The 23,921-nt window shown below is 37.8% G+C and overlaps 1 protein-coding gene across 5 annotated transcripts; it reads right to left on the bottom strand.

The window, feature by feature from the left end:
• Positions 1-23,625, bottom strand: ift88 (intraflagellar transport 88 homolog). Of its 5 annotated transcripts, none has more exons than XM_083902533.1 (24): positions 23,453-23,625; positions 23,024-23,086; positions 22,839-22,898; positions 22,681-22,734; positions 22,533-22,596; positions 22,262-22,331; positions 21,469-21,559; positions 21,192-21,351; positions 20,794-20,922; positions 20,066-20,412; positions 19,192-19,262; positions 18,992-19,078; positions 18,711-18,810; positions 17,290-17,376; positions 16,988-17,174; positions 16,235-16,343; positions 15,982-16,132; positions 14,789-14,904; positions 14,326-14,378; positions 13,745-13,810; positions 13,194-13,300; positions 9,897-9,969; positions 731-838; positions 1-650 (listed from the first exon to the last, which is right to left on the bottom strand). In XM_083902533.1, exons 1-24 carry the CDS (start codon positions 23,531-23,533, stop codon positions 529-531), a joined length of 2,556 nt encoding a protein of 851 aa, XP_083758659.1. In that variant the 5' UTR covers positions 23,534-23,625; the 3' UTR covers positions 1-528. The 5 variants fall into 5 exon arrangements, with proteins under 5 accessions (XP_083758659.1, XP_083758660.1, XP_083758661.1 ...); XM_083902534.1 differs by having other exon boundaries at positions 731-893; positions 9,883-9,969; positions 20,794-20,896; positions 21,247-21,351; XM_083902535.1 differs by having other exon boundaries at positions 731-901; positions 20,794-20,896; positions 21,247-21,351.
• Between the last annotated feature and the right edge of the window lie 296 nt (positions 23,626-23,921).

The raw sequence follows: 23,921 nt of genomic DNA, 5'->3' as shown, positions 1-23,921 counted from the left end.
TCAGCATCTGTGAAAGTACGTTATGTGTGCTCCTGTTGTGTTGATGGATTTTCCAGACGTTTCCCAGGATAAAGACGCGCTCCAGTGCTGGATTTAAAGAGAGAGGGGGGGGGAGTAAGTGACGTTAGGATAAAGTTGCGACATTTTCAGCGTTATCAGTTCTTGCCGAGCGTTTCCATCCACGCAGAAGTCGCAGTCCATTTACTCCTGAGCTGGAACAGAGGGTTTTTATTAAAGCTGCAGTCAGTGATATATTTGGTTTCCTCCGTATGGTTCTTTTTTGGTTGTTCTTAAAGAGTTTTCCATAAAACCCGGCATTGTTTCAAGAAATGACTTCATACACACGATACAAAAAAAAACTAAAACGACAGAAAAGAATCACTTTTTCATCAGAAAACGACCTCCGTCAAGCAAAACTATCAGTCCTTTTCATTAACAATGCCGCGTTCACCGAAAATTCTTTAAGTAAAGGTCGTATAAGTGAAGTTTTGTGTGGGGGGAAAAAAAAGGCCTTGAAGGTTGGAGCAGCTACTCGGGCAGCAGGTCGTCTCCCAGCTCCTCGTCGGCGAAGTCGTCGTCCTCCACTCGCCTCTTCGCTCCCGTCTTCGGTCGCTCCACCTGAGGTCCCAGAGGGTCCACGTAAGACGCGTCTGCACCGGACGAGGAAAAAGAAGATTTAAGAGCGTTGTTTTATGTCACCGACGACAGAGAAACAGACGTTTTTCCTCACCGAGCTCTTTCTGGTTGCTGGCCTCGTAAGGCTCGTTAGAGGCAGGAAGTGACCTCATCTTGGAGCTGAGTCGCTCTCCTTTGGTGCTGCTGCTGCTGTGGCTGCTGTCTGTACCAAACACATGAGATACGATAAGCTTCAATAAATACAGTGCTTTTCTATTCTCGATGACTAATCAAAGCTGCTTTACTTTTATAGTTGAAAATATTCGCAAATCTCTTAAGGAATAATTTTAATGAATTTTTGTAGATCAGGAAATGATCCATTTGCCCTGATGCACTTTGACAGTGAGCTGACTTTCTTCTCAAAAACAAAAAGTATCTCGGAATGACTTGAAATTTGCCATCATAATAGTCGGCATCGCCCTGAACAAGGATCAGTTGAAAATATTTGCATATCTCTTAAGGAATAATTTTAATGAATTTTTGAAGATCAGGAAATTATCCTTTTGCCCTGATGTACTTTGACAGTGAGCTGACATTTAAAAAAAAAAAAAAAAAATCTCGGAATGACTTGAAATTTACCATCATCATAGTCAGCATCGCCCTGAATAAGAATCTGTTGAAAATATTTGCATATCTCTCAAGGAATAATTTTAATGAATTTTTGAAGATCAGGAAATTATCATTTTGCCCTGATGCACTTTGACAGTGAGCTGACTTTCTTCTCAAAAACAAAAAGTATCTCGGAATGACTTGAAATTTGCCATCATAATAGTCGGCATCGCCCTGAAGAAGGATCAGTTGAAAATATTTGCATATCTCTTAAGGAATAATTTTCATGAATTTTTGAAGATCAGAAAATTATCCTTTTGCCCTAATACGCTTTGACAGTGAGCTGACATTTAAAAAAAAAAAAAAAAAAAGTATCTTGGAATGACTTGAAATTTACCTTCATAATAGTCAGCATGCCCTGATGCACTTTGACAGTGAGCTGACTTTCTTCTCAAAAACAAAAAGTTTCTCGGAATGACTTGAAATTTACCATCATAATAGTCGACATCGCCCTGAACAAGGATCAGTTGAAAATATTTGCATATCTCTTAAGGAATAATTTTCATGAATTTTTGAAGATCAGGAAATTATCCTTTTGCCCTGATGTACTTTGACAGTGAGCTGACATTTAAAAAAAAAAAAAAGTATCTCGGAATGACTTGAAATTTACCTTCATAATAGTCGGCATCTCCTTGAACAAGGATCAGTTGAAAATATTTGCAAATCTCTTAAGGAATAATTTTCGTGAATTTTTGAAAATTCAGGAAATGATCCATTTGCCCTGATGCACTTTGACAGTGAGCTGACTTTCTTCTCAAAAACAAAAAGTTTCTCGGAATGACTTGAAATTTACCATCATAATAGTCGACATCGCCCTGAACAAGGATCAGTTGAAAATATTTGCATATCTCTTAAGGAATAATTTTCATGAATTTTTGAAGATCAGGAAATTATCCTTTTGCCCTGATGTACTTTGACAGTGAGCTGACATTTAAAAAAAAAAAAAAGTATCTCGGAATGACTTGAAATTTACCTTCATAATAGTCGGCATCTCCTTGAACAAGGATCAGTTGAAAATATTTGCATATCTCTTAAGGAATAATTTTCATGAATTTTTGAAGATCAGGAAATTATCCTTTTGCCCTGATGTACTTTGACAGTGAGCTGACATTTAAAAAAAAAAAAAAGTATCTCGGAATGACTTGAAATTTACCTTCATAATAGTCGGCATCTCCTTGAACAAGGATCAGTTGAAAATATTTGCAAATCTCTTAAGGAATAATTTTCGTGAATTTTTGAAAATTCAGGAAATGATCCATTTGCCCTGATGCACTTTGACAGTGAGCTGACTTTCTTCTCAAAAACAAAAAGTTTCTCGGAATGACTTGAAATTTACCTTCATAATAGTCAGCATCACCCTGAACAAGGATCAGTTGAAAATATTTGCAAATCTCTTAAGGAATAATTTACGTGAATTTTTGAAAATTCAGGAAATGATCCATTTGCCCTGATGCACTTTGACAGTGAGCTGACTTTCCTCTCAAAAACAAAAAGTTTCTTGGAATGACTTGAAATGTACCATCATAATAGTCGGCATTGCCCTGAACAAGGATCAGTTGAAAATATTTGCAAAAATCTTAAGGAATAATTTTCGTGAATTTTTGAAAATTCAGGAAATGATCCATTTGCCCTGATGCACTTTGACAGTGAGCTGACTTTCTTCTCAAAAACAAAAAGTTTCTTGGAATGACTTGAAATTTACCATCATAATAGTCGGCATCGCCCTGAACAAGGATCAGTTGAAAATATTTGCATATCTCTTAAGGAATAATTTTCATGAATTTTTGAAGATCAGAAAATTATCCTTTTGCCCTAATACGCTTTGACAGTGAGCTGACATTTAAAAAGAAAAAAAAAAAAAAGTATCTCGGAATGACTTGAAATTTACCTTCATAATAGTCGGCATCTCCTTGAACAAGGATCAGTTGAAAATATTTGCAAATCTCTTAAGGAATAATTTTCATGAATTTTTGAAATTCAGGAAATGAGCCATTTGCCCTGATGCACTTTTTGACAGTGAGCTGACTTTAGTCTCAAAAACAAAAAGTATCTCGGAATGACTTGAAATTTACCGTCATAATAGTCGGCATCACCTTGAACGAGGATCCGTTGAAAATATTTGCATATCTCTTAAGGAATAATTTTTAGGAATTTTTGAAGATCAGGAAATTATCCATTTGCCCTGATGTACTTTGACAGTGAGCTGACATTTTTCAAAAAAAAAAAAAAAAGTATCTCGGAATGACTTGAAATTTACCGTCATCATAGTCGGCATCGCCCTGAATAAGAATCCGTTGAAAATATTTGCAAACCTCTTAAGAAATAATTTTCATGAATTTTTGAAATTCAGGAAATGAGCCATTTGCCCTGATGCACTTTGACAGTGAGCTGACTTTCTTCTCAAAAACAAAAAGTTTCTTGGAATGACTTGAAATTTACCATCATAATAGTCGGCATCGCCCTGAACAAGGATCAGTTGAAAATATTTGCATATCTCTTAAGGAATAATTTTCATGAATTTTTGAAGATCAGAAAATTATCCTTTTGCCCTAATACGCTTTGACAGTGAGCTGACATTTAAAAAGAAAAAAAAAAAAAAGTATCTCGGAATGACTTGAAATTTACCTTCATAATAGTCGGCATCTCCTTGAACAAGGATCAGTTGAAAATATTTGCAAATCTCTTAAGGAATAATTTTCATGAATTTTTGAAATTCAGGAAATGAGCCATTTGCCCTGATGCACTTTTTGACAGTGAGCTGACTTTAGTCTCAAAAACAAAAAGTATCTCGGAATGACTTGAAATTTACCGTCATAATAGTCGGCATCACCTTGAACGAGGATCCGTTGAAAATATTTGCATATCTCTTAAGGAATAATTTTTAGGAATTTTTGAAGATCAGGAAATTATCCATTTGCCCTGATGTACTTTGACAGTGAGCTGACATTTTTCAAAAAAAAAAAAAAAAGTATCTCGGAATGACTTGAAATTTACCGTCATCATAGTCGGCATCGCCCTGAATAAGAATCCGTTGAAAATATTTGCAAACCTCTTAAGAAATAATTTTCATGAATTTTTGAAATTCAGGAAATGAGCCATTTGCCCTGATGCACTTTGACAGTGAGCTGACTTAAGTCTCAAAGACAAAAAGTATCTCGGAATGACTTGAAATTTACCATCATAATAGTCGGCATCACCTTGAACGAGGATCCGTTGAAAATATTTGCATATCTCTTAAGGAATAATTTTTATGAATTTTTGAAGATCAGGAAATTATCCATTTGCCCTGATGTTCTTTGACAGTGAGCTGACATTTAAAAAAAAAAAAAAAAAGTATCTCGGAATGACTTGAAATTTACCGTCATCATAGTCGGCATAACCTTGAACAAGGATCCGTTGAAAATATTTGCAAACCTCTTAAGGAATAATTTTAATGATTTTAATTTGATCATAAAAACTGGTTTACCATGATATTATTCAAATTTTACTAATAAAGCACGCTCCATTAATTCATCAAAAAATGTTTTAAGGGTTTCCATATAGTATTCACCGTGGACACAGAGTGACGGAGAACGTCAAAGACTGTGTTTACGTTCAAGTCTCAGATTAAACACTGACAAGTCTCTGTGGCGAGCTGAGGGACAGACATGATTACAGACAGCAGCCCATCACACATGGCTGCCAGGTCGCCATGGAAACGGACGGGAGCCGCGGCTGAAAAACAGAGTGGAGAGAGGAAGGGCGGAGGAGAGGCCCTGGTGTTCCACCTTCTCACACAGTTTTCAAACATCTCACACGAGGCTTCGCAAAATGCTGCCAAACTCCACTGGAAAATACATTTCTTTTTCTTGGACCGCCTTTGTGTGTGTGTGTGTGTGCGTGTGTGTTTTCTCTCTTCTCTTTTATATTACACAACTGGGAGACGCCGGAAAACAGGGATGACACAACGTGGCTGAAACTGACAGACCGAGCTAATAAATCCCCGCGTAAGAGTTTAGCAATGATGATTTGTTTTATTTCGCCGGCCTCGACAACATAATGTTCCCGCAGCAGGTCGACGGGGGAACGTCCATGACGATGATGGATAATCGGAGTCGACGTTGGAAAACCCCCCTCTCTTGGATGATCACATGAACTTGGAAAAGAGGGTTCAGAAACACAGCGCAGCACAGCGCGAGTTCAAGCTCGCACCTAACGAGTCCATTTATTTGAACAGCGAAAAAAACAAGGTCAGACCAACCGACGCCGCCGAGGCAGTTTTTCCGCCCCCAAAATGTCAAACGCACAGAAAACGTACAACGTTGCAGACTTTACAGAAAAGAGGGAAAACTCTCAGGTGCTCTCAAGGTTTTAACTCAAATATCTGGGAGAGGTTTGGCCGTTTCCCCACTCCCTTCTCCTGCTCGTGTGTGGGAGAGAAAACACGGACCACAGGGCCAACATCGCAGCTGCCTGTCAAAATAGTCCCGATCCCGGGGTTTGTAACAGTGCAGATAAGTTTCCAGTGGGAAGACTGTTGAAAGTCAATAATTTCCAACTTGGACAGTTCTGAAGCAATAAAAGGAACTAGATGAATGTTTTCCCCTTTGTATGACGCTAGTGTAAGCTGTTTTAAAAGCAGGGCGTAGAACACGGCAGTGCTTAAAGGGCACTTTGGCCCATGTTCTTGTTTGTTGTTTTAATTTTATTGCACCATCTATCAACATTTTAGGGGCAGCAGAGACGTCTGCAACGTCAATATCAAATATGTGGATCACTGAAAAACAGCAAGTAATCCACTGTGGTGACCCCGAAAGACGGATACACTGAAAGAAAAGTTTTAATTCCGAGGATTAATAATCTAAAATGGGAAAAAGAAACTGTTTATGAGATAGATAGATAGATAGATAGATAGATAGATAGATAGATAGATAGATAGATAGATAGATAGATAGATAGATAGATAGATAGATAGATAGATAGATAGATAGATAATAGATCTAGCTAATTTTGTAGTTAGCTAGCTGCTATCACATAGACAGATAGATGTTATATCTAGCTAGCGCTGTAGTTAGCTAGCTGCTATCAGATAGATAGACAGATATATATATAGATAGATAGATGGATAGATAGATGCTATATCTAGCTAATTTTGTAGTTAGCTAGCTGATATCACATAGATAGATAGATAGATAGATAGATAGATAGATAGATAGATAGATAGATAGATAGATAGATAGATAGATAGATAGATAGATAGATAGATAGATAGATAGATGCTATATCTAACTAATTTTGTAGTTAGCTAGCTGCTATTAGATGGACAGATAGATGTTATATCTAGGTAGTGCTGTAGTTAGCTAGCTGCTATCAGATAGATAGATAGATAGATAGATAGATAGATAGATAGATAGATAGATAGATAGATAGATAGATAGATAGATAGATAGATAGATAGATAGATAGATAGATGCTATATCTAGCTAATGTTGTAGTTAGCTAGCTACTATTAGATAGACAGATAGATGTTATATCTAGCTAGCGCTGTAGTTAGCTAGCTGCTATCAGATAGATAGATAGATAGATAGATAGATAGATAGATAGATAGATAGATAGATAGATAGATAGATAGATAGATAGATAGATAGATAGATAGATAGATAGATAGATGCTATATCTAGCTAATGTTGTAGTTAGCTAGCTACTATTAGATAGACAGATAGATGTTATATCTAGCTAGCGCTGTAGTTAGCTAGCTGCTATCAGATAGATAGATAGATAGATAGATAGATAGATAGATAGATAGATAGATAGATAGATAGATAGATAGATAGATAGATAGATAGATAGATAGATAGATAGATAGATAGATAGATAGATAGATAGATGCTATATCTAGCTAGTTTTGTAGTTAGCAAGCTGCTGATAGATAGATTATACAGACACAGACACAGAACTTTACCTGTAACAAATTCATAAATTTTCCATTAAAAAATGTCTTAGTTCAAATGAAACCGCAACTCGTTCATTGTTGAGCGGTAAATGAAGTTGTAGCAAGGGCTTTTTCATTATATTGACTGTTGCTACGTTTTCCTCTCTGTTCTCTCTGCATTGCTGCCTATGTCAAGTGTCTTGAGCTAATGTTAATTGTGGTTTGGCGTCGTATAAATTTTTTTTTTTTAAAAAGGCGACGTGATTTATCTCAGATGTTCTGAAACGCTCTGAGAGGAAATGACAGACTTTATTGGACTGAAACTATTGAGCTCTGGTTTCCTCAGTTTCTCTCTCTGTCACAAGTTCTATCCGACTGATCCGTCATTTCTGAGGAATAATCCAAAAAAGTGTTTCTTAAATATTCTCTGAGAGCTGGGCGATAAATCACTTTTCTGGTTAACCTGGGCTCCCGTAGTTTAGAAGCCAGTAGAAAGTTATATTATTGTTATTGTTGTTTACAATGGCAGGGCCTGCTATCTTGTTTTCATGCTCATTTAATTTGAACGCTTGTTTTTTGTTGCACTTTAATCCTAAAGGGAAACTATGTTGTTATTTTCCCTTGTGGGATTTAAACAAGTAATAATAAAACTTGTTCAAATAACTTCTTTGTCATTTATAGTTGCTTTTGATCCAAATCTTGTATAAATTGTGAATAATAAATAATAAATTACAGCCAAATCTGTAAAAAAAACAAATAAATCTTATCTAAGAGGTTGGGAAAATTCTGCAAAATGAGTTCAGGGACCCAAAATAATTCTCCCGTACCCCAGTCTTTGGAAACCACTGAGATAAATGGGCAGTAAAGATAAAGCACAGCGAGAAAACATACAGAGAAAAGAAGAACCAGAGAGATAAATAGTGAACATAATGCACTAAAAGTGTAAAACAGGTAAAACCGATAAAGAGGGAATAAAACGGCACAGAAAACAGGGGAAAAAAACGCTGCTGCATACAATCAGACACCTTCATAACCTTCCTCCTCTCACCTGTTTTGACATCCTCTGCGATGCCTTAGAGAAGTGAGAGAACAGTTTGTGGTTTCAGTTCAGTTAAACAACTTTAATCTGTAGGGATTAACATCATTTAATTTAATATTCAGCCAAAACGTATTAATATACAATAATAAAAACATAAAAAACGACACTGGGGACTAACGGAGGTCTTGGCAGTTGTGGAGCAGTCGGTGTCAAATATAAACATAGATTTATGTAGAACTACATTAAAGGAGACCACAGACACAGATGGGAAAAGCCGGGGCCTCGTCGTTACTTCAGCGTTGTCTGGATTTCGTTTGAGATTTGCCAACGTGCCAGTTTTCCCCTGTGTTGCAACCAGTCTGGAGTAAAATGTGTCTGTATTTGGTGTTTGTTGTGGATCTGTAGCGAGGGAGTGTTAAAACGGTGCTGGCTTCCCTCCCCGCTCCAATTTCATTATTATTTTTATTCAAATGGCTGTTCTAATTTAAAACAAGGCACGCCGATGTTTGTCATTTTTAAGGCTTAGCGACAGAATCGGCGTCGCGTCGCACATAAATACTTAAACATTCATGTGCTTCCATGAACTGCTGAAGTGAAAGGATAAATGCATCTGTTTTATTCATCTGTGGATCTGATGACTGACTTGTTTGTAATGCCGTTGCCATATCGACCGGGGACGAACATGAGCGTTCGATTACTCGCCGTGATTATGAAACGTCGATCAGTTGCACTGTGACCATTTGTAATATATTAAAAAAAGATTAAAAACAAATGTTTTAGCAGTGATTTCATTTATAAAAACATGTTGGGTTTTTTTCTACTCCTTTCTACTCCAACTAGTTTGTGGTGCAAAGTGAAGTCAAATTTACGAGGTTTCTTGAATGCATCACGTTCACTATATCAACATGATCGGAGCAGATTAGCAAATATCACCGTGTGGAAGCTAATGGGGTTCCAGATAAACGCAAAGTTTTGTTTATTTTAAACATTAAAAGCTGTAGTTTTATCACCAGGTTGTTAATTTTACAACATACGTTGTTAAGTTTATAATTTCTAACCTTTGTGATCGTCTTCACACCGTATACATAACATAGTCCCTGTTTTGTTGATCCAGATGCAAATGTTCACAATTTAGTGTAAAGTATTGAAAACATACATCAAATTATCCATAAAAATCTTAAAAATCTACTGCCTCGCCAGTGGCTTTCTTAATCCAGTCTTTCGTCACTCGTTGTCCCAGACTCCTCCCCCATTTTTACACAACGCCAGCGCCGTCATTTTGTCGTCTTTCTCTCGCCAACAATTCAAATGTGGAGTAAGAGATTAAGACGCTAGTTATACAACCGCAAACTCGGTGTCTTCAGGTTTTCACTACCAGGCCAAGCCCCCCTGCACTGCTCCCCAATCTTCCTCCCTCAGCTCTCAGCCCACAGTTTGGCATTTCTCAAAATCAGGCATTGGGCGGCGTTGGCCTCAGGAAAAGGTGGTTTAATTTCCTCACGACCTGAGGAAATATCCTCATAGCCTCAATGTGCTTTATTGCAAATGTTTCAGTTTTCTTTGCAGCGTAGGCAACTGTAGTAACATTGTTGCTGTGTACATGCAGCTGTTCAGGGAGAACAGCCATTAGGAGGCGCCCTCTCTCTACTAAAAATGACTCACCCGCACTCCCAGCGCTGCCCTCTCTACCTTCTCTCCGACTTCTGGCACTGCCCTCACGCCCCGACTTCACCCTCTGCAGAAAAGACAAAGAAACAGACGAGGATTCGAGATAAATAACACTTTTTTTTTTAACTTTAATTAGATCTGTAATCTGTTTAAGTTTCTGTAGTGACGTCCACTTCCAGAGCTGAGCCTGGGCCTTTACACTTTATTTGTCGCTCCCTCTGTTTCCAATCAATTACATCACATTTACTGGCATGAAAACTATTTAAGAAACTCACACCATCTCACAAAAAAAGTCATAATGCAATTAGAAGTAATAACAGAATATAAAAACATAGATATACATATCATCGGAATCAATCTCACAGTTCCACTGGGGGGGAAGTCAACGGCAGGAACAAATTAAAGCAGGAAAAGTAACACACTTAGCATAAACACAACATACAGCAGTGATTTAATCTTCTACATATATATATTAGTTTTAATCATCCGCTCAGTTGTCATTCCATAAACTATACAGCTGTAATAGTAGGATCAGTTATTGTCGTGTTGTCATTCAGTTTTTGGAGAAGTCTGGGATTCATGAGTTGGGACTTTTTTTTGTGTGTGTTTGTTTTTTTGGCCGCGACTGCGTCTCAGCAGAAATGTGACTCTGATCCAGCTGCGTCTCAGAGAGGCGGATTTAAGAGCAGCTGGTTGTGATTTGACCGAGTCTTCCTTCTCATCTGTTCCTGGCCCTGATTTAACATCTCCACAGGACCCGGGGTGAACACGGACTCTGTTGCTCCCAATCCTGCTCCAGAACTCGACACTGACTCCAGACCAGGTCACAGGACTGTCATCTATTTTTGGAGCTGACTTTAAAAACGTCTAACACCCGCGTCGCCGTTATAAAATATCCCAATAATCGTAGGCACATATTTTTTGAAAAGGAAGCATCTGCGTGAAAGTCTGAAAAACAAAAACGGCCGTTGTGGCCAAATACTACAAGTGTATTTTCTAAAAAACCTCACCCAGAAAACATCAGAGGAGGAAAAATGTTTTTACGTCAATGCACTTGATCCAGCGACATTAAAACGTCACCATCACTTTGCAGGAGGAGGTTGGAGGAGGTCACATCGTGAGCCTCCAAAAATTCTCCTCCGAACATGGATGACTTCATTAAACACCACAAAGTCGGGGTATTTCAGTTTGAAGGAAACGCAGATGATCGCAGGTCAGATAGCGTGCAAGGTTGGCTGAGTGAGGTGAAAACGTTCAAAACCACATTTTGGCTGATTCTGTTTCTGCTTCGACTGATTTTTTAAAAGAGTCACTGGCAAATAAATTCCCCCAAATAATTTGAGTATTTGTGCCCAGCCATGGGAAAAATGTATACACTTTATATAGTGTAATCTATCTATCTATCTATCTATCTATCTATCTATCTATCTATCTATCTATCTATCTATCTATCTATCTATCTATCTATCTATCTATCTATCTATCTATCTATCTATCTATCTATCTATCTATCTATCTGCTAGCTTAAACTTAGCTAAGAGAAGACATTGGTATCTATCTATCTATCTATCTATCTATCTATCTATCTATCTATCTATCTATCTATCTATCTATCTATCTATCTATCTATCTATCTATCTAGCTTAAACTTAGCTAAAAGAAGACTGCTAGCTAAGAGAAGACATTGCTATCTATCTATCTATCTATCTATCTATCTATCTATCTATCTATCTATCTATCTATCTATCTATCTATCTATCTATCTATCTATCTATCTATCTATCTATCGATCTATCTATCTATCTATCTGCTAGCTTAAACTTAGCTAAAAGAAGACATTGCTAGCTAAGAGAAGACATCATCATCTATCTATCTATCTATCTATCTATCTATCTATCTATCTATCTATCTATCTATCTATCTATCTATCTATCTATCTATCTATCTGCTTAAAAGTTAGCTAAAAGAAGACACTGTTAGCTTAGAAAAGACATTGCTATCTATCCATTTATCTATATATATCTGCTAGCTTAAACTTAGCTAAGAGAAGACATTGGTATCTATCTATCTATCTATCTAGCTTAAGCTTAGCTAAAAGAAGACTGCTAGCTAAGAGAAGACATTGCTATCTATCAAAAGTTTATATAGTTGGAGAAAATGAATAGGTTGTGCTGAAAAAAAGGGATATAAGACACTTAATATTGCACATATGTTCTTATAGCCTCTGAAAATACGTTTACTGGCTGTGGAAAAATGTCTGGGTTTGAAAACGTGGCCGTGACTGAGTTTGAAATTGAAAAAGCTCTGATTTACGGCCTTCATTTTCAGGATTCTTTCATTCATGCACTGGGTGTTTGTTTTCCAGGTCATCAACTCTCTTTCCTAAATTACAAATTACGGAATTACGGAAAAATGCATATGATTTATTCCCCATTTTACAATAAATCATTCCCAAGAAAGAGCATTAGCGCGCACTGTCAGTGTTTACTATTTATGACAGTTCCCAAGGAAACTGCTGTTTTAAGAGTTACAGACTTCTGTTTTCCTCCCTCTGTCCTCACAGTCGTTCTATGTTTAGGTGGAAAACCAACCTGGATTTATTTATATCGAATTTAAAGACAAACAAAGGAAACAAGGAAGCACATGCTTCATTCCTACTTATCCATGACATTCAGATGTCTCAGGTGATCCTGGACACCCCCAAAAAACCCTGTAAAAGCATCATCATCATCATCACCGTTTGTGAATAACACGACCAGGCAGGTGTTTAACAGCTGTTTAAGCTCCTCTCAGCGTGGTTCGATTCACGGAATCAAATAAACAGGAGAGGGAAATAAATAAATACGTAATTAAACAGCTGTTTTTCATGCGTCTCTGCAAGAGCAGCGACCGCTGACCAACTTCATGTCAAAAAATAGTGTTTGTGTTCTTGTCCAGGAAATGAACACAGGACGCCAGGAACGAGAGGAGGAAAAGAAAACATTTAAATGTCTATAACTGACATTGACTGTGTCATATTGATATTCATGAGATTCATCATTAAAGCACACAGACTCTTTACTTTAGGTTGTTTTGTATAAATTAATCTCAGGGAAGTAAACACACGTAAATCTTTTCCATCTGGACACAAGATTCCAGAACATTTTACTGTGGTATTTTTCTTCATTAGGTCTTAATGTTGAGGGGGAGTTTTTTCTTGTTTCTTTTTGCGTATTAACTTGAACATTTCTGTATTTTCTTACATATATTTTAAACCTTCAGAGAAAATCAGTACAGTGACAGTGTTCATACCTGTTCTCTGATCTCCTTCATCTTCTCCACCTTCTTCAGTCTGGTGGCGTATTCTTGAACCTCCTTCAGTCCCATGTCGGTGCAAAGCCTCACCAAGAAACGCAGACCTGAGAAATGAACACGCACAACAACACGTTTTAAAGTCTTTATTATTACTCTTTTACACTCTTTTGATTGAGTTGAACGATCATGGTGTTCCCCAGGGTTGCGTTTTGGGCCCCATCTTATTTTATATGTACACGCTGCTACTAGGGTCAATTTTTCAAAAGAAAAATAAATAAATATGGTACATCTTTTCATTGCGTTTCCTCTAAACAGATATCATAGAATTATAGGAGTCTTGGAGTCCTAGCCTAAGCCTAAAACCAGACCAAAAACTCATATTTAATCACTTCTAAAGACCCGCCTCTTCTCCCCGACTTTCAGTATGAGAAACAAATCAAACTAATTTTGACCATTTGATCACGACTTATTGTGCGTTTTATGTTGCCTTGTTGTAGCTTTGTGTGTAAAGTTTGTGGATTGTGTGTCACAAAGAGGACGGGACTTACATTCAACATTTTCTGGAAACTTGCGGTGGATGTCTTTATACGTGTCCAAAGCTTTCTGGTAGTTTCCTGTAAAAGAAATGAAATACATGTCTTCACTGCTAGTTCACAATAACCTCTTTACCATCACATATTTTACATAATATATACATATATATACATAAATATGTGTATGTGTATATGTATGTATATATGTGTGTATGTATATATATGTATATATATGTGTGTGTATATATATATATATATATGTGTGTGTATATATATATATATACACATACACACACAAATATATATATACACATATATATGTATATATATATATAGATATACACATGTATATATACATACATATTATGTATATATACATATATATACATATATACACACATATATTCATATATATACACACACATATATATATACATACATATACATATACACATACATATTATGTATATATACATACATATTATGTATATATACATATATACACACACATATATATACATAAATATATACGTATACATATATATATATACATATATATACACTTTATGATAAAGCAAACTCAGACTCATTCTCACCACTTCGTCTGTAGCAGCTCGCCACCATCAGCTGCCACTTCACCTGTGTTGGTCTGAGAAAACATGACAAAAACAATATGAGCATAGAACTGTAAACCCAAGACGGTTTTTTAATTGAAAAAATAAATAACTAGATAAGTGAAATTCCAATTATGAATCCAGCTGGAAGGCAAACTAAATGGAATCATCTGTCCCCAAGTTGCTCAAGTTACAAAGAAACTGCTTACAGATGAGAACCAAGTTATGTGTTTAATGAAAGAAAGAAGACACAAAATACAACGACGACGACGCGATGAAATAAGAATGTTTGTAGTCAGAAAATGTGTAAAATAACGTTTCACAGACTCATTTGTGGCTGCTATATTGAGTGGAAACAGCCCCCCTATGCTTTAATCATCATCAGTTTTACTAAGATTTTATGAGATTTATGAGGAGCGCTGTAAAATAAACAGTGGCCACTTACTGTATGAGTGTGGCTCTTTCAAAGTACTGAATGGCCTTTTCACAGAACTGGGTCTCGATGTAGTAGGCGCCGAGCCACTCGATCACATCGATGTTAGAGGGGAAGTACCTGAAAGACTGAAGAGTGACACATTATTATTATTATTATTATTATTATTATTATTATTATTAATAATAATAATAATAACATTATTATTATAATCATCTCTGTCCTCGCGCTGCAGATACCTGTAACCCTAGAGCTGCAGGATCCAGATCCAGTTGTGAGTCTATTATTATTTATTATTACAATTAGTAGTAGTAGTAATAATAACCTCTTAGAGTATGTCCTTGTTCTACCGGTTCCTGTGACTCCAGAGCTGCAGGATCCAGATCCAGTTGGGAGTCTATTATTATTATTAGTAGTAGTATTAGTAGTAGTAGTAGTAGTAGTAGTAGTAGTAATAACTTCTCAGAGTCTGTCCTTGCTGTACCGGTACCTGTGACTCCAGAGCTGCAGGATCCAGATCCAGTTGGGAGTCTATTGTTATTTATTATTATAATTAGTAGTAATAGTAGTAGTAATAATAACCTCTTAGAGTATGTCCTTGCTCTACCGGTACTTGTGACTCCAGCGCTGCAGGATCCAGATCCAGTTGGGAGTCTATTATTATTATTATTAGTAGTAGTAGTAGTAGTAGTAGTAGTAGTAGTAATAACTTCTCAGAGTCTGTCCTTGCTCTACCGGTACCTGTGACTCCAGAGCTGCAGGATCCAGATCCAGAACTCACAATATGTCCTGGATAAGAGCCAGTCCTCGCTGCCTTGTGCAATCATCTTATTTCCGTATCCTTTAGGTTTGATTAAACTACATTTTAGACTTGTAAGTTACTGGTCAAACTGTTATTTGTGACTTTTTCTGACTGATTTTTTTTTACTACCTTCTCGTCTATATTGTGAGTCACTGGATGACTGAATTTAAGTCTTATCTTATAATTAGTAGTCGTAGTGTCATCCTTATAGTTACGTTATGATTAAAATTGATATCCATGAATAACATTATTTTACATGTCTTAAGAACTAGTTTTCTATGTCCCGCAATTTTTTCACCACAACCGGTCTAGGCAGTATATATCATATGTATCATGTATGTTGTGATTTGGTGCTCCACAAATACAATTGAATGTATATACAAGTATCATTCTCTTACTGTACCTCATAGTAGCACTGGAACGCTTGCGACTTGTCCCCCTCGCCGTCATGCAGATCTCCCAGTTTGGCCAGCACCTTGGGGTCAGTGGGGATTACACTGATGACCTGCATCAGCCACTCGATCGCCTGATGCGGATCCTCCAGAAGCTCATAGCTGAGTCCGGCGAGTCAAGGACCCGAAAGGTGTTTGGTATAGAAACGGGAAGAGACCATTTGAACAGATCTATCAACACGCGCGGTCTTGTAGGGAGGATACACTTGAGCCAGCTGGAACATGACTTGGGCGCTGTTCCTCAGGATGGCGTGGAGCTTCAGGAAACAGTCCAGGGCCTCGTCTAGACGATTCAGTTTCTTGTAGGACAGACCTGGAGACAAAACCCTGTCAATCAAGGCCTGGTCTATTGAGAACAGAGAGACTTTAAAGCAGCTACAGTTGATATTGATATCCTGCTCAATATCAACTAAATGGCTCCTTGACTGATGGTTACACCACTTGACAGATTCCCCATATTAATCAAAAATATTCCAAATGATGCCGTTTCAGTCATTTATTTCCAATCTAGTATTAAATAGCTCTAATTGTAGGACTGCGCAAAACTAATACATATGGTACTTTAATTAGTTTTGGTTTTTTTTCTGCAACAAGTTTAATCATCTGGTACAATTTTTTGGGAATATACCACATTAACATTTTTACCATCATTGCACCAGAATTGATTAAAGACATTTTTGTCCTAAAACAAGGTTTTAGTCATGTGTTGTCTGTCTGTGAGCAACAGAACAAAATCAAAAAATAAGGGATTAATTCTTCAGGGAGATATAGACTGTGGTCCATGGCAGCAATGTTAAGATTTTGGTGGTGATCTGGGCACAGATCTGGATTAAGTGAGTGTACCGTTACTGTGGGAAACCAAGCAGTTTGTGCTTTTTAACAGCTTTCTCTAGTTTTACATAAAAATGAAAACAATACAAAAACAGACTTAATCTGCAGCCGTTTTCCCAACGTTACCCAGGTTGTAGAGAGCCTCGGTGCAGGAGGAGTCGTTCCTCAGCGCTTCCTTGTAGAACTCTGCCGCCTTCTCGTAGTCGTGTCTGACGAACACGGTGTTGCCCTTGTTGATGAGCGCCGCCGGGTTGTAGCGGTCGGCGTTCATGGCGAGGTCGGAATAGCGGTCGGCCTGGTCGTAGTCCTTCTCCTGGTGGAGAGGGCGAGGGAGACGTCAGGAGGTCAGCTCGTACAGGAACTTTAGCTTTATTCAATATTGTTTAATGTTCTGTTTGTTTGTTTGTTTAATCGTTGAAGAATCTTACAAGGAAGTAAAGGAAGGAGAGGTTCGTGGCTGCGGCGCTCTTCACTCTGCTGTCCTTCTTCTCAAACGTTTTCAGGGTTTCAACAGCCTGATGAAATACATTTAAAAAAACAACAACAACAACAATAATGACAAATATGTGACACTAGTATGTTACTATAATACTGTGTTGACTACAGTCTCCCCAGTACGTAATCAGTCATTTATCAGTTAAAAGTCAACTGTTTTGATGGTCAATTCGTTGATTTGAGTGTTTTTCTTACCGATTAAAAAAACGTTTTCTGATTTTCCAACTTCTTAAATGTGAATATTTCCTGGTTTCTTTGTTCCATTTGAGAAAGAAATCATTGAAGCTGAATAATTTTGAGGTTTGAGAAACACTGATGTTTAATTTCTGACATTTTATGACCCAAATAAGTGATTAATCCTTAATTCCAAGCCTAAAAACTTGCATTCTTATTCATTTTGTATTTAAAGATGTAAAAACTGATAATGATAATAAAAAATGATAATGTAAAAACTAGTATTTGTTTGTTTAAGAAGCTGAAAAAATAAGAAATTAGATTTAATTCTTTAAAAATAAAATAATCGATTATCAAAGTTGTTGATGTAGTTAAGCCAGTGTTTAGATATTAATTTTATTGTATTTTATTCCATGTCTTATGTTAATTTCCTACTTGTGGTCTCATATTGTGCTGTTTGAATGTATTTTATTGTGAAAGATGCTATAGACGTGTACTTAAATAAAAAGTCACTGACTGGGGAGATTTTGCATCAGTATTACAGTGAAAACATTACGTTTTTTTTGAGATGCTGAAATCACCACCACCACCGACACCACAGACTGTAGACGCTCTAAAAGCAGCACATGCAGCACAGGTGTAAACAACACAGTTTAGTTCACTACTGTTAAGTTAAAAACCACCGTTAGAAGTTATTTCGAAAAAAACTCATGCTTAATTCATGACGGGACGGAGGGAGAAAATAAAACCCAAAAAACAATCAAAAATAGAAACAGAAGGAACACATACCTCAACCTTAGGCATGCACATGGGAGGGAAAAACGAGACAAAAGCAAGAGAGAATGTTGGGCAATGAGACGTGGAAAACATGAGCCTGATGCTGCAGAGACAACAGCAGGGAAAACCTCACATATACACTGCATTTATATATACTGTATTTATAGATATATATATATATAAACACTGCTGACAAACAAAAGACACTAAATATACAATAAAAATGGAACAAAAACACAGGTAACCGACGTAACAATAGAGTATTATTTGTACCAGGGAGATACCACTCTATCCTTTTTGGATTAATACTGAAATGATCACATGACACACAGTTCAGATTAAAATGGAGTGGTATTGCCCTTTATTTTACGCCGCTGAGGAGAGGAGAGGAGAGGACACTCACCTGGTTGAAGTCCTTCTGTCGGAGGTAAGTGATGGCTTTGTTGATCTCCAGATCGTTGGCGAGCTCCACGTACTGAGAGCTCTTCACCATGTCCACACACCTGAAGAATCACACACACACACACACACACATGATTTAGTGTCTGAAACAGTAGATTAGCAGTTAACCCTTAAAACAGCTGATCATTATAGGGCTATATATATATATATTTATATATCTTGTCTGCCCTCTAATGTTGGTATTATAGACGTAAAAAAAAACAAAAAAAAAACATGACAAACCAGTCAAATCCAGCAGCGAACGAAGCCTCGATGGACGGAGCGATGAGTTTTGCTGCCGTCATGATGAACTTCTCAGCCAAGGACTTTCTATTTATTAGATTAAAAAATGAAATACACGTTAAACATATATATATATATGTTAAAAAAAACGGATTTTTCTAGTGTTTTTGTATTTTATGACACATAATTGTTCTGCTTACAGATCTCTCTCCATCTGGTGAAGCTTGTCGTTCTTAATAGCCTCGATGACCATGTTTGAGATGGTGTCGTCCTGAAAGAGTTAACAAAGACTTAATATTATAGGGATCATATAATAACCTATACCAGGGAGCTAGTTAAACCTGGTGTCCTAATGAACGTTTCTGTGACATGCTTTGGTCAAAATAGCATAAGGATGAAGCACCACAGCAGTTCAATCACCCTGCCAAAACAGCCCTGTTCAGAACGCTCGGTTTAGTGGTATCTCTTTAGGTCCACCTTAAAGGTCCAAAAAAGTAAAATTAAACTTAAGGGACAGGAAATGACATCAGCCACAGAGGCTACTGGGAGCTCACATTTGGAAAAGTGATCATTTGCAGGCTCTAGCAGGCACATTGCCGTCATATATAAGATGTATCCACTGGACAGATAAATCCTCTGAGGCTGGAAGTTTGTGTAGAACTCTGTGCTGCACTGTGGAGCCAAGAATAGAACTTTTCACAGACTTCCGGTTTTTTCGGATGCCGTTGCCCTCGCCAGCACTCTCGCGTGTTTCACGGACAAAGCGGAGCTCCGCGAGACAACAATTAGAGGAATTTAGCGCATTGTGACGCCTCAATGAGCGCGGAAGTCAACGTCGCATGTTTTATCTCCTGTACTTAGACTGAGGAGGACCACAAAAAAACGTGAGCCTGTATCTACGTCCCGTCCTCGGAGCTGTCACTCCAAAAACTCAGTAGCCAATCAGCAGGCAGCTTCCAAAGGCCCGCCCATGGTCAGAATAGCAAAGAAAAAAGCTGTAGCTCCTCCCAGAGCTCAAAGGTTCAAATTATACTATACAGTTATATACTATTCTATAAATACCAGGTGACTCACGTTGGACGCGATGTACTTGTCTTCGTCGTCGACGCCCAGCGGCACCGCGATGAGGTTCTGGAAGGACTTCTTCATCATCTCGCGGTCGCCGATGGCGTAGTAGCACAGGATGAGGTTGAAGCCCGTCTTGACGTTGGGGCTCTCACTCATGATGTGTCCGAACGACGTGATGGCGTCCGAGTACTGGCCCATGCGCACGAAGATCACGCCGATGTTCTGCATGATCTTGATCCTCATCTCCTTGTGGGTGTTGGAGATCTGGTCCAGCGCCATGCGGTAGAACTTGATGGCCTTGGGGTAGTTCTTCTGTTTGAAGTAGATGTTGGCCATGTTGACCTTCAGTCTGCCTGTAGAGAAGAGACAATCTGAAGTTTACATTTCCATCTTTGTGCTCTGAGAACACATTTCTTCTTCTTTTTCCCCCCAATCATAGTTTTATCAGATTTTGCATGAACAAAACAACCAAAGAAATTGAAGTTAAAAACAAAGATAAAGTCAAAAAAGAGGGCGGGGAAAACAGCACAAAGTTTCCCTTTGACATGACTAATGACCCTAATTAATGTACACTATTTCTTTGTTGTTACCAAATTTCCAGGGATGACAATTAGTCACAGATTAATCAGTTATGAAAATATGAATTGGGCATAAATTAGACCAGAATCCCACCTATTTAATCCTCGTCATTTTAATCTTATGTCGTGAGTGAAGTTGAGTGGTGGTCTTCTCACCTGCGTTGCTGAACATCTTGTTCTTCACGATGACCTGGTAGCTGTTCAGAGCCTCTGGGTACATTTCATTGTTCTCATACTGGTTGGCGAGGTTCAGCAAAACCTGGTAATAAGAGAAATATTCAATATCTCTTCAGTAAAATTATTAAAAAAAATAAAACTATTCTCTATTCACTGTTCTTTTTAGCTTGTTCATGTTTATTTAGTAGGATCCCAATGTGCTTATACAAACGAGTGCCTCCATAGAGTTTAATAAGGATTCATATAAATAATATATTTTCTTTTCGGCACCTTTCAAAGCACTCATGCCCTCTTTACAGGCAGAGTTAAAAACATAGTACGTTCGGAGAATAAAATGGATAAAAACAAGTTAATAATGCATTAAAAATATTAAAAACGGAGGGGTTTGAAACAGAAGGAAGTAAATGTTGCACAAACAGAAAAAGTACTTACCGAGTAGGTGAGATCTAAATTGATGTGGTCCCCATTTCCAGACTGTTCCCTCTGCCTCACCAGGGCTCGCTCCTTCCTTCCTGCCTCTTTAGCTTTCTCAAGAGCCTGGAGAATCACAACACACAGTAAGACACAAGGGTTCATTAGAGGAAACGCACGTTATAATAAACTGAGATCGCTGTTGATCACTGCGTGATTTCTGAAGCCCAGGAGAGTCCTGACCAGCTGTAAGGCTCCCATGCTCTGGGCCATGCAGCTCTCCTCGATCAGGTCGTTGACTTTCTTCTCCAGGATCTTGATCTTCTCCTCAGGCCTGTGAAGACCGGGGATGAAACGGTGTGTTAGAAACCATGAAGCCATCTCAGAACTGGAAGTTATTGTATTAGTACAGTACGTACAGATAAATACAGTGTTTGAACTGTCTGTAGTTGCACTGCAGCCCATCACTTTATTGATTTATTGTGCTTGGTGAGAACACCGGTGTTTGACCGTGCTCCTGCACTTTATTTTGAAACCCAGATTCTCAGTTATTGCTGAAGATTTGAATTTTTAAGTTTTGTAATTGAGAAAATCTCAAAGTAGCTAAATTCAGCCTCTCTTTGATGAAATAGACAGAGCCGACAGACTAATAATCCATATATTAAACAGATTAATGGTTTATGAAAATATTTGACGGATGATTCCATTTTGAAAATATCTGACAAACTAATAATCCATGAAAATAATCGATCATGAAAATGTTCGACAGATTAACTCATTATGAAAATAATGGCGAGTTGCAGCCTGCATATTTTGGATTAAACACCCGGGATTAAGTTGCCCAGATGATCAGCAGTTTGTCACTTTTTAATCTGAAATGTGTTCCAGCAGAGGGCGCTGTGGGACGTTTTGTTGTTTAGAAAAAGAGCCACAGTGATATAGAATGTAGTATAATTCAGAAATTATGCTGTTTAATTGTTATTTATAGTTCCAACATAAAGTGCCTTATCGTATGTGAAATGTTTTTAACACTCACGTGTCCTCATTCTTTGATTCCAGTGCAGGGGCGGGGCCTCTGGACTGGCCCAGAGGGTCAAAGGTTGAGCCTAAAAAAAAAAAAACACAATAGAAAATAATAAATATGTTAGAGCCTGTTCTTAAAGACCATTTCATTCATTCATACTTAAATAAGGAGAGAATGATGAGACCAAAGCTTTAGAACACTACAAGGGAAATTTAGTATTCAATCACAACAAATAAAAGCTGCAATAGACAATTTTGGTTGACGAGTTTGGCTCTAAACTCACCACGGGTCAGAGAGGACGTGTAACCGGCGGCTCTGACTGCAGTCATCGGTCGAGCGGCTCCATCCTGTCACACAATAACACAATAAAAACATTTAACTTCACATAAAATAACCTTTTTTTTTAACATCATATACACTACAGTATGTACCTGTACAGCTCCAGTCACCGGTCTGCCCATAGAAGAGGTCATAGGGATCCGAGACTGCACGAAACCCACGAGTACAGACAGGATGAGAGAATAATAAGGACACGTTTAAATAAATATTGCCAGAGATATACGTCCTTATCAAAAACTAGTAAACTTACACCAAATGAAGTAGCTAAAGGTCGAGCTCCGATGGCAGTGCCGGGAAATTTCGCAGTCATCTGGAAAGTTTAGGACATTGTCACACAGATGTCCTCACAAAAGGTACGTTTGTTTGTTTTTTGGACCTCAAATATATAAATACACATGTACACACACATACACACTATATATAATCCATACTCACAGGAGGTCTTCTTCCATGACTCGTCCTGACTGCTTGCTGGAAGCCCACATCGTTCTCCAACTCCTTGTAATTTATCATAAAAAGAATAATAATAATTACTATTTTGAGGAGCTTTGTCTTAAGCTTCAGAGGTCAGTTTATAAACACTTCAATGCAATACATTATCATAGAAATCAGATCATGGAGACATTGGATGTTGTTGTAGTAGCAGCTCTTTAGCGCCATCCAGAGGGCACTTTTTAAATACAGGCACTGCATTACCTATAATTGGTAACTCATTTATTTACTTAAAATAACTAGTCCCCATTATTCTTTATTACGCAAAGTCCACTTTACAAGCACACAAACCGTTATACGTCATATTGTTGTTGTGTACATTACTGGCGACGAGCTGTAAGCTAGGTGAATGTAGCATAGTCGCTAACTCACCTCGGAGTCAAATGTGGGATTATAGTCGTTGTAACCCGAATAAAGGTCGTCGTCCTCCGGTACGAGATGCACATTCTCCATCTCGGTTCAACCACAGAAGCGGTGACACGGAAATGTAACGGGGGGGAAAACAAGTTATTAGCGAAGTCGCAGCGAAAAGGCAATTTGTTGTCGTTCCAGTGATTCAATCCCACAATGCCAAGCGGCAAAGGCGAGCGATTCCTACTTCTCTCGCTTATGATTGGTTCCTTACGTGTCAATCAAACGTTAGCGGCTCTCTGATTGGCTTAAAACCCGATCTCTAGCGTTGCTAGGACACAAGAGCAGAGTCACAATCGTACGCGTTCTACAAGTGTCTGCGCTTTACTGTAATATTATCGTATAACGTTTGAAATAATCAAATTAAATTACTAGTTACACAAGGAAAAACAAAGCAATAATCGATTAAAATGTTTATCAACGTAAGTAA

This window comes from Microchirus variegatus (assembly GCF_963457635.1).
Source record: "Microchirus variegatus genome assembly, chromosome: 16".
Lineage (NCBI taxonomy): Eukaryota > Metazoa > Chordata > Actinopteri > Pleuronectiformes > Soleidae > Microchirus > Microchirus variegatus.
The sequence above is the reverse complement of the archived record's forward strand: the minus strand, read 5'-3'. Positions and strand labels throughout refer to the sequence as shown.

What these genes read in the sequence shown, in the direction of transcription:
- ift88 (XM_083902533.1), bottom strand. Translation starts at nt 23,533, where the DNA reads ATGGAGAATGTGCATCTCGTACCGGAGGACGACGACCTTTATTCGGGT. An exon ending in GCATGGGAGCCTTACAGCTG is followed by an intron (nt 21,352 to 21,468) that starts GTCAGGACTCTC and finishes GTGATTCTCCAG; the next exon opens with GCTCTTGAGAAAGCTAAAGA. An exon ending in CAGCAACCAGAAAGAGCTCG is followed by an intron (nt 651 to 730) that starts GTGAGGAAAAAC and finishes CGTCCGGTGCAG; the next exon opens with ACGCGTCTTACGTGGACCCT.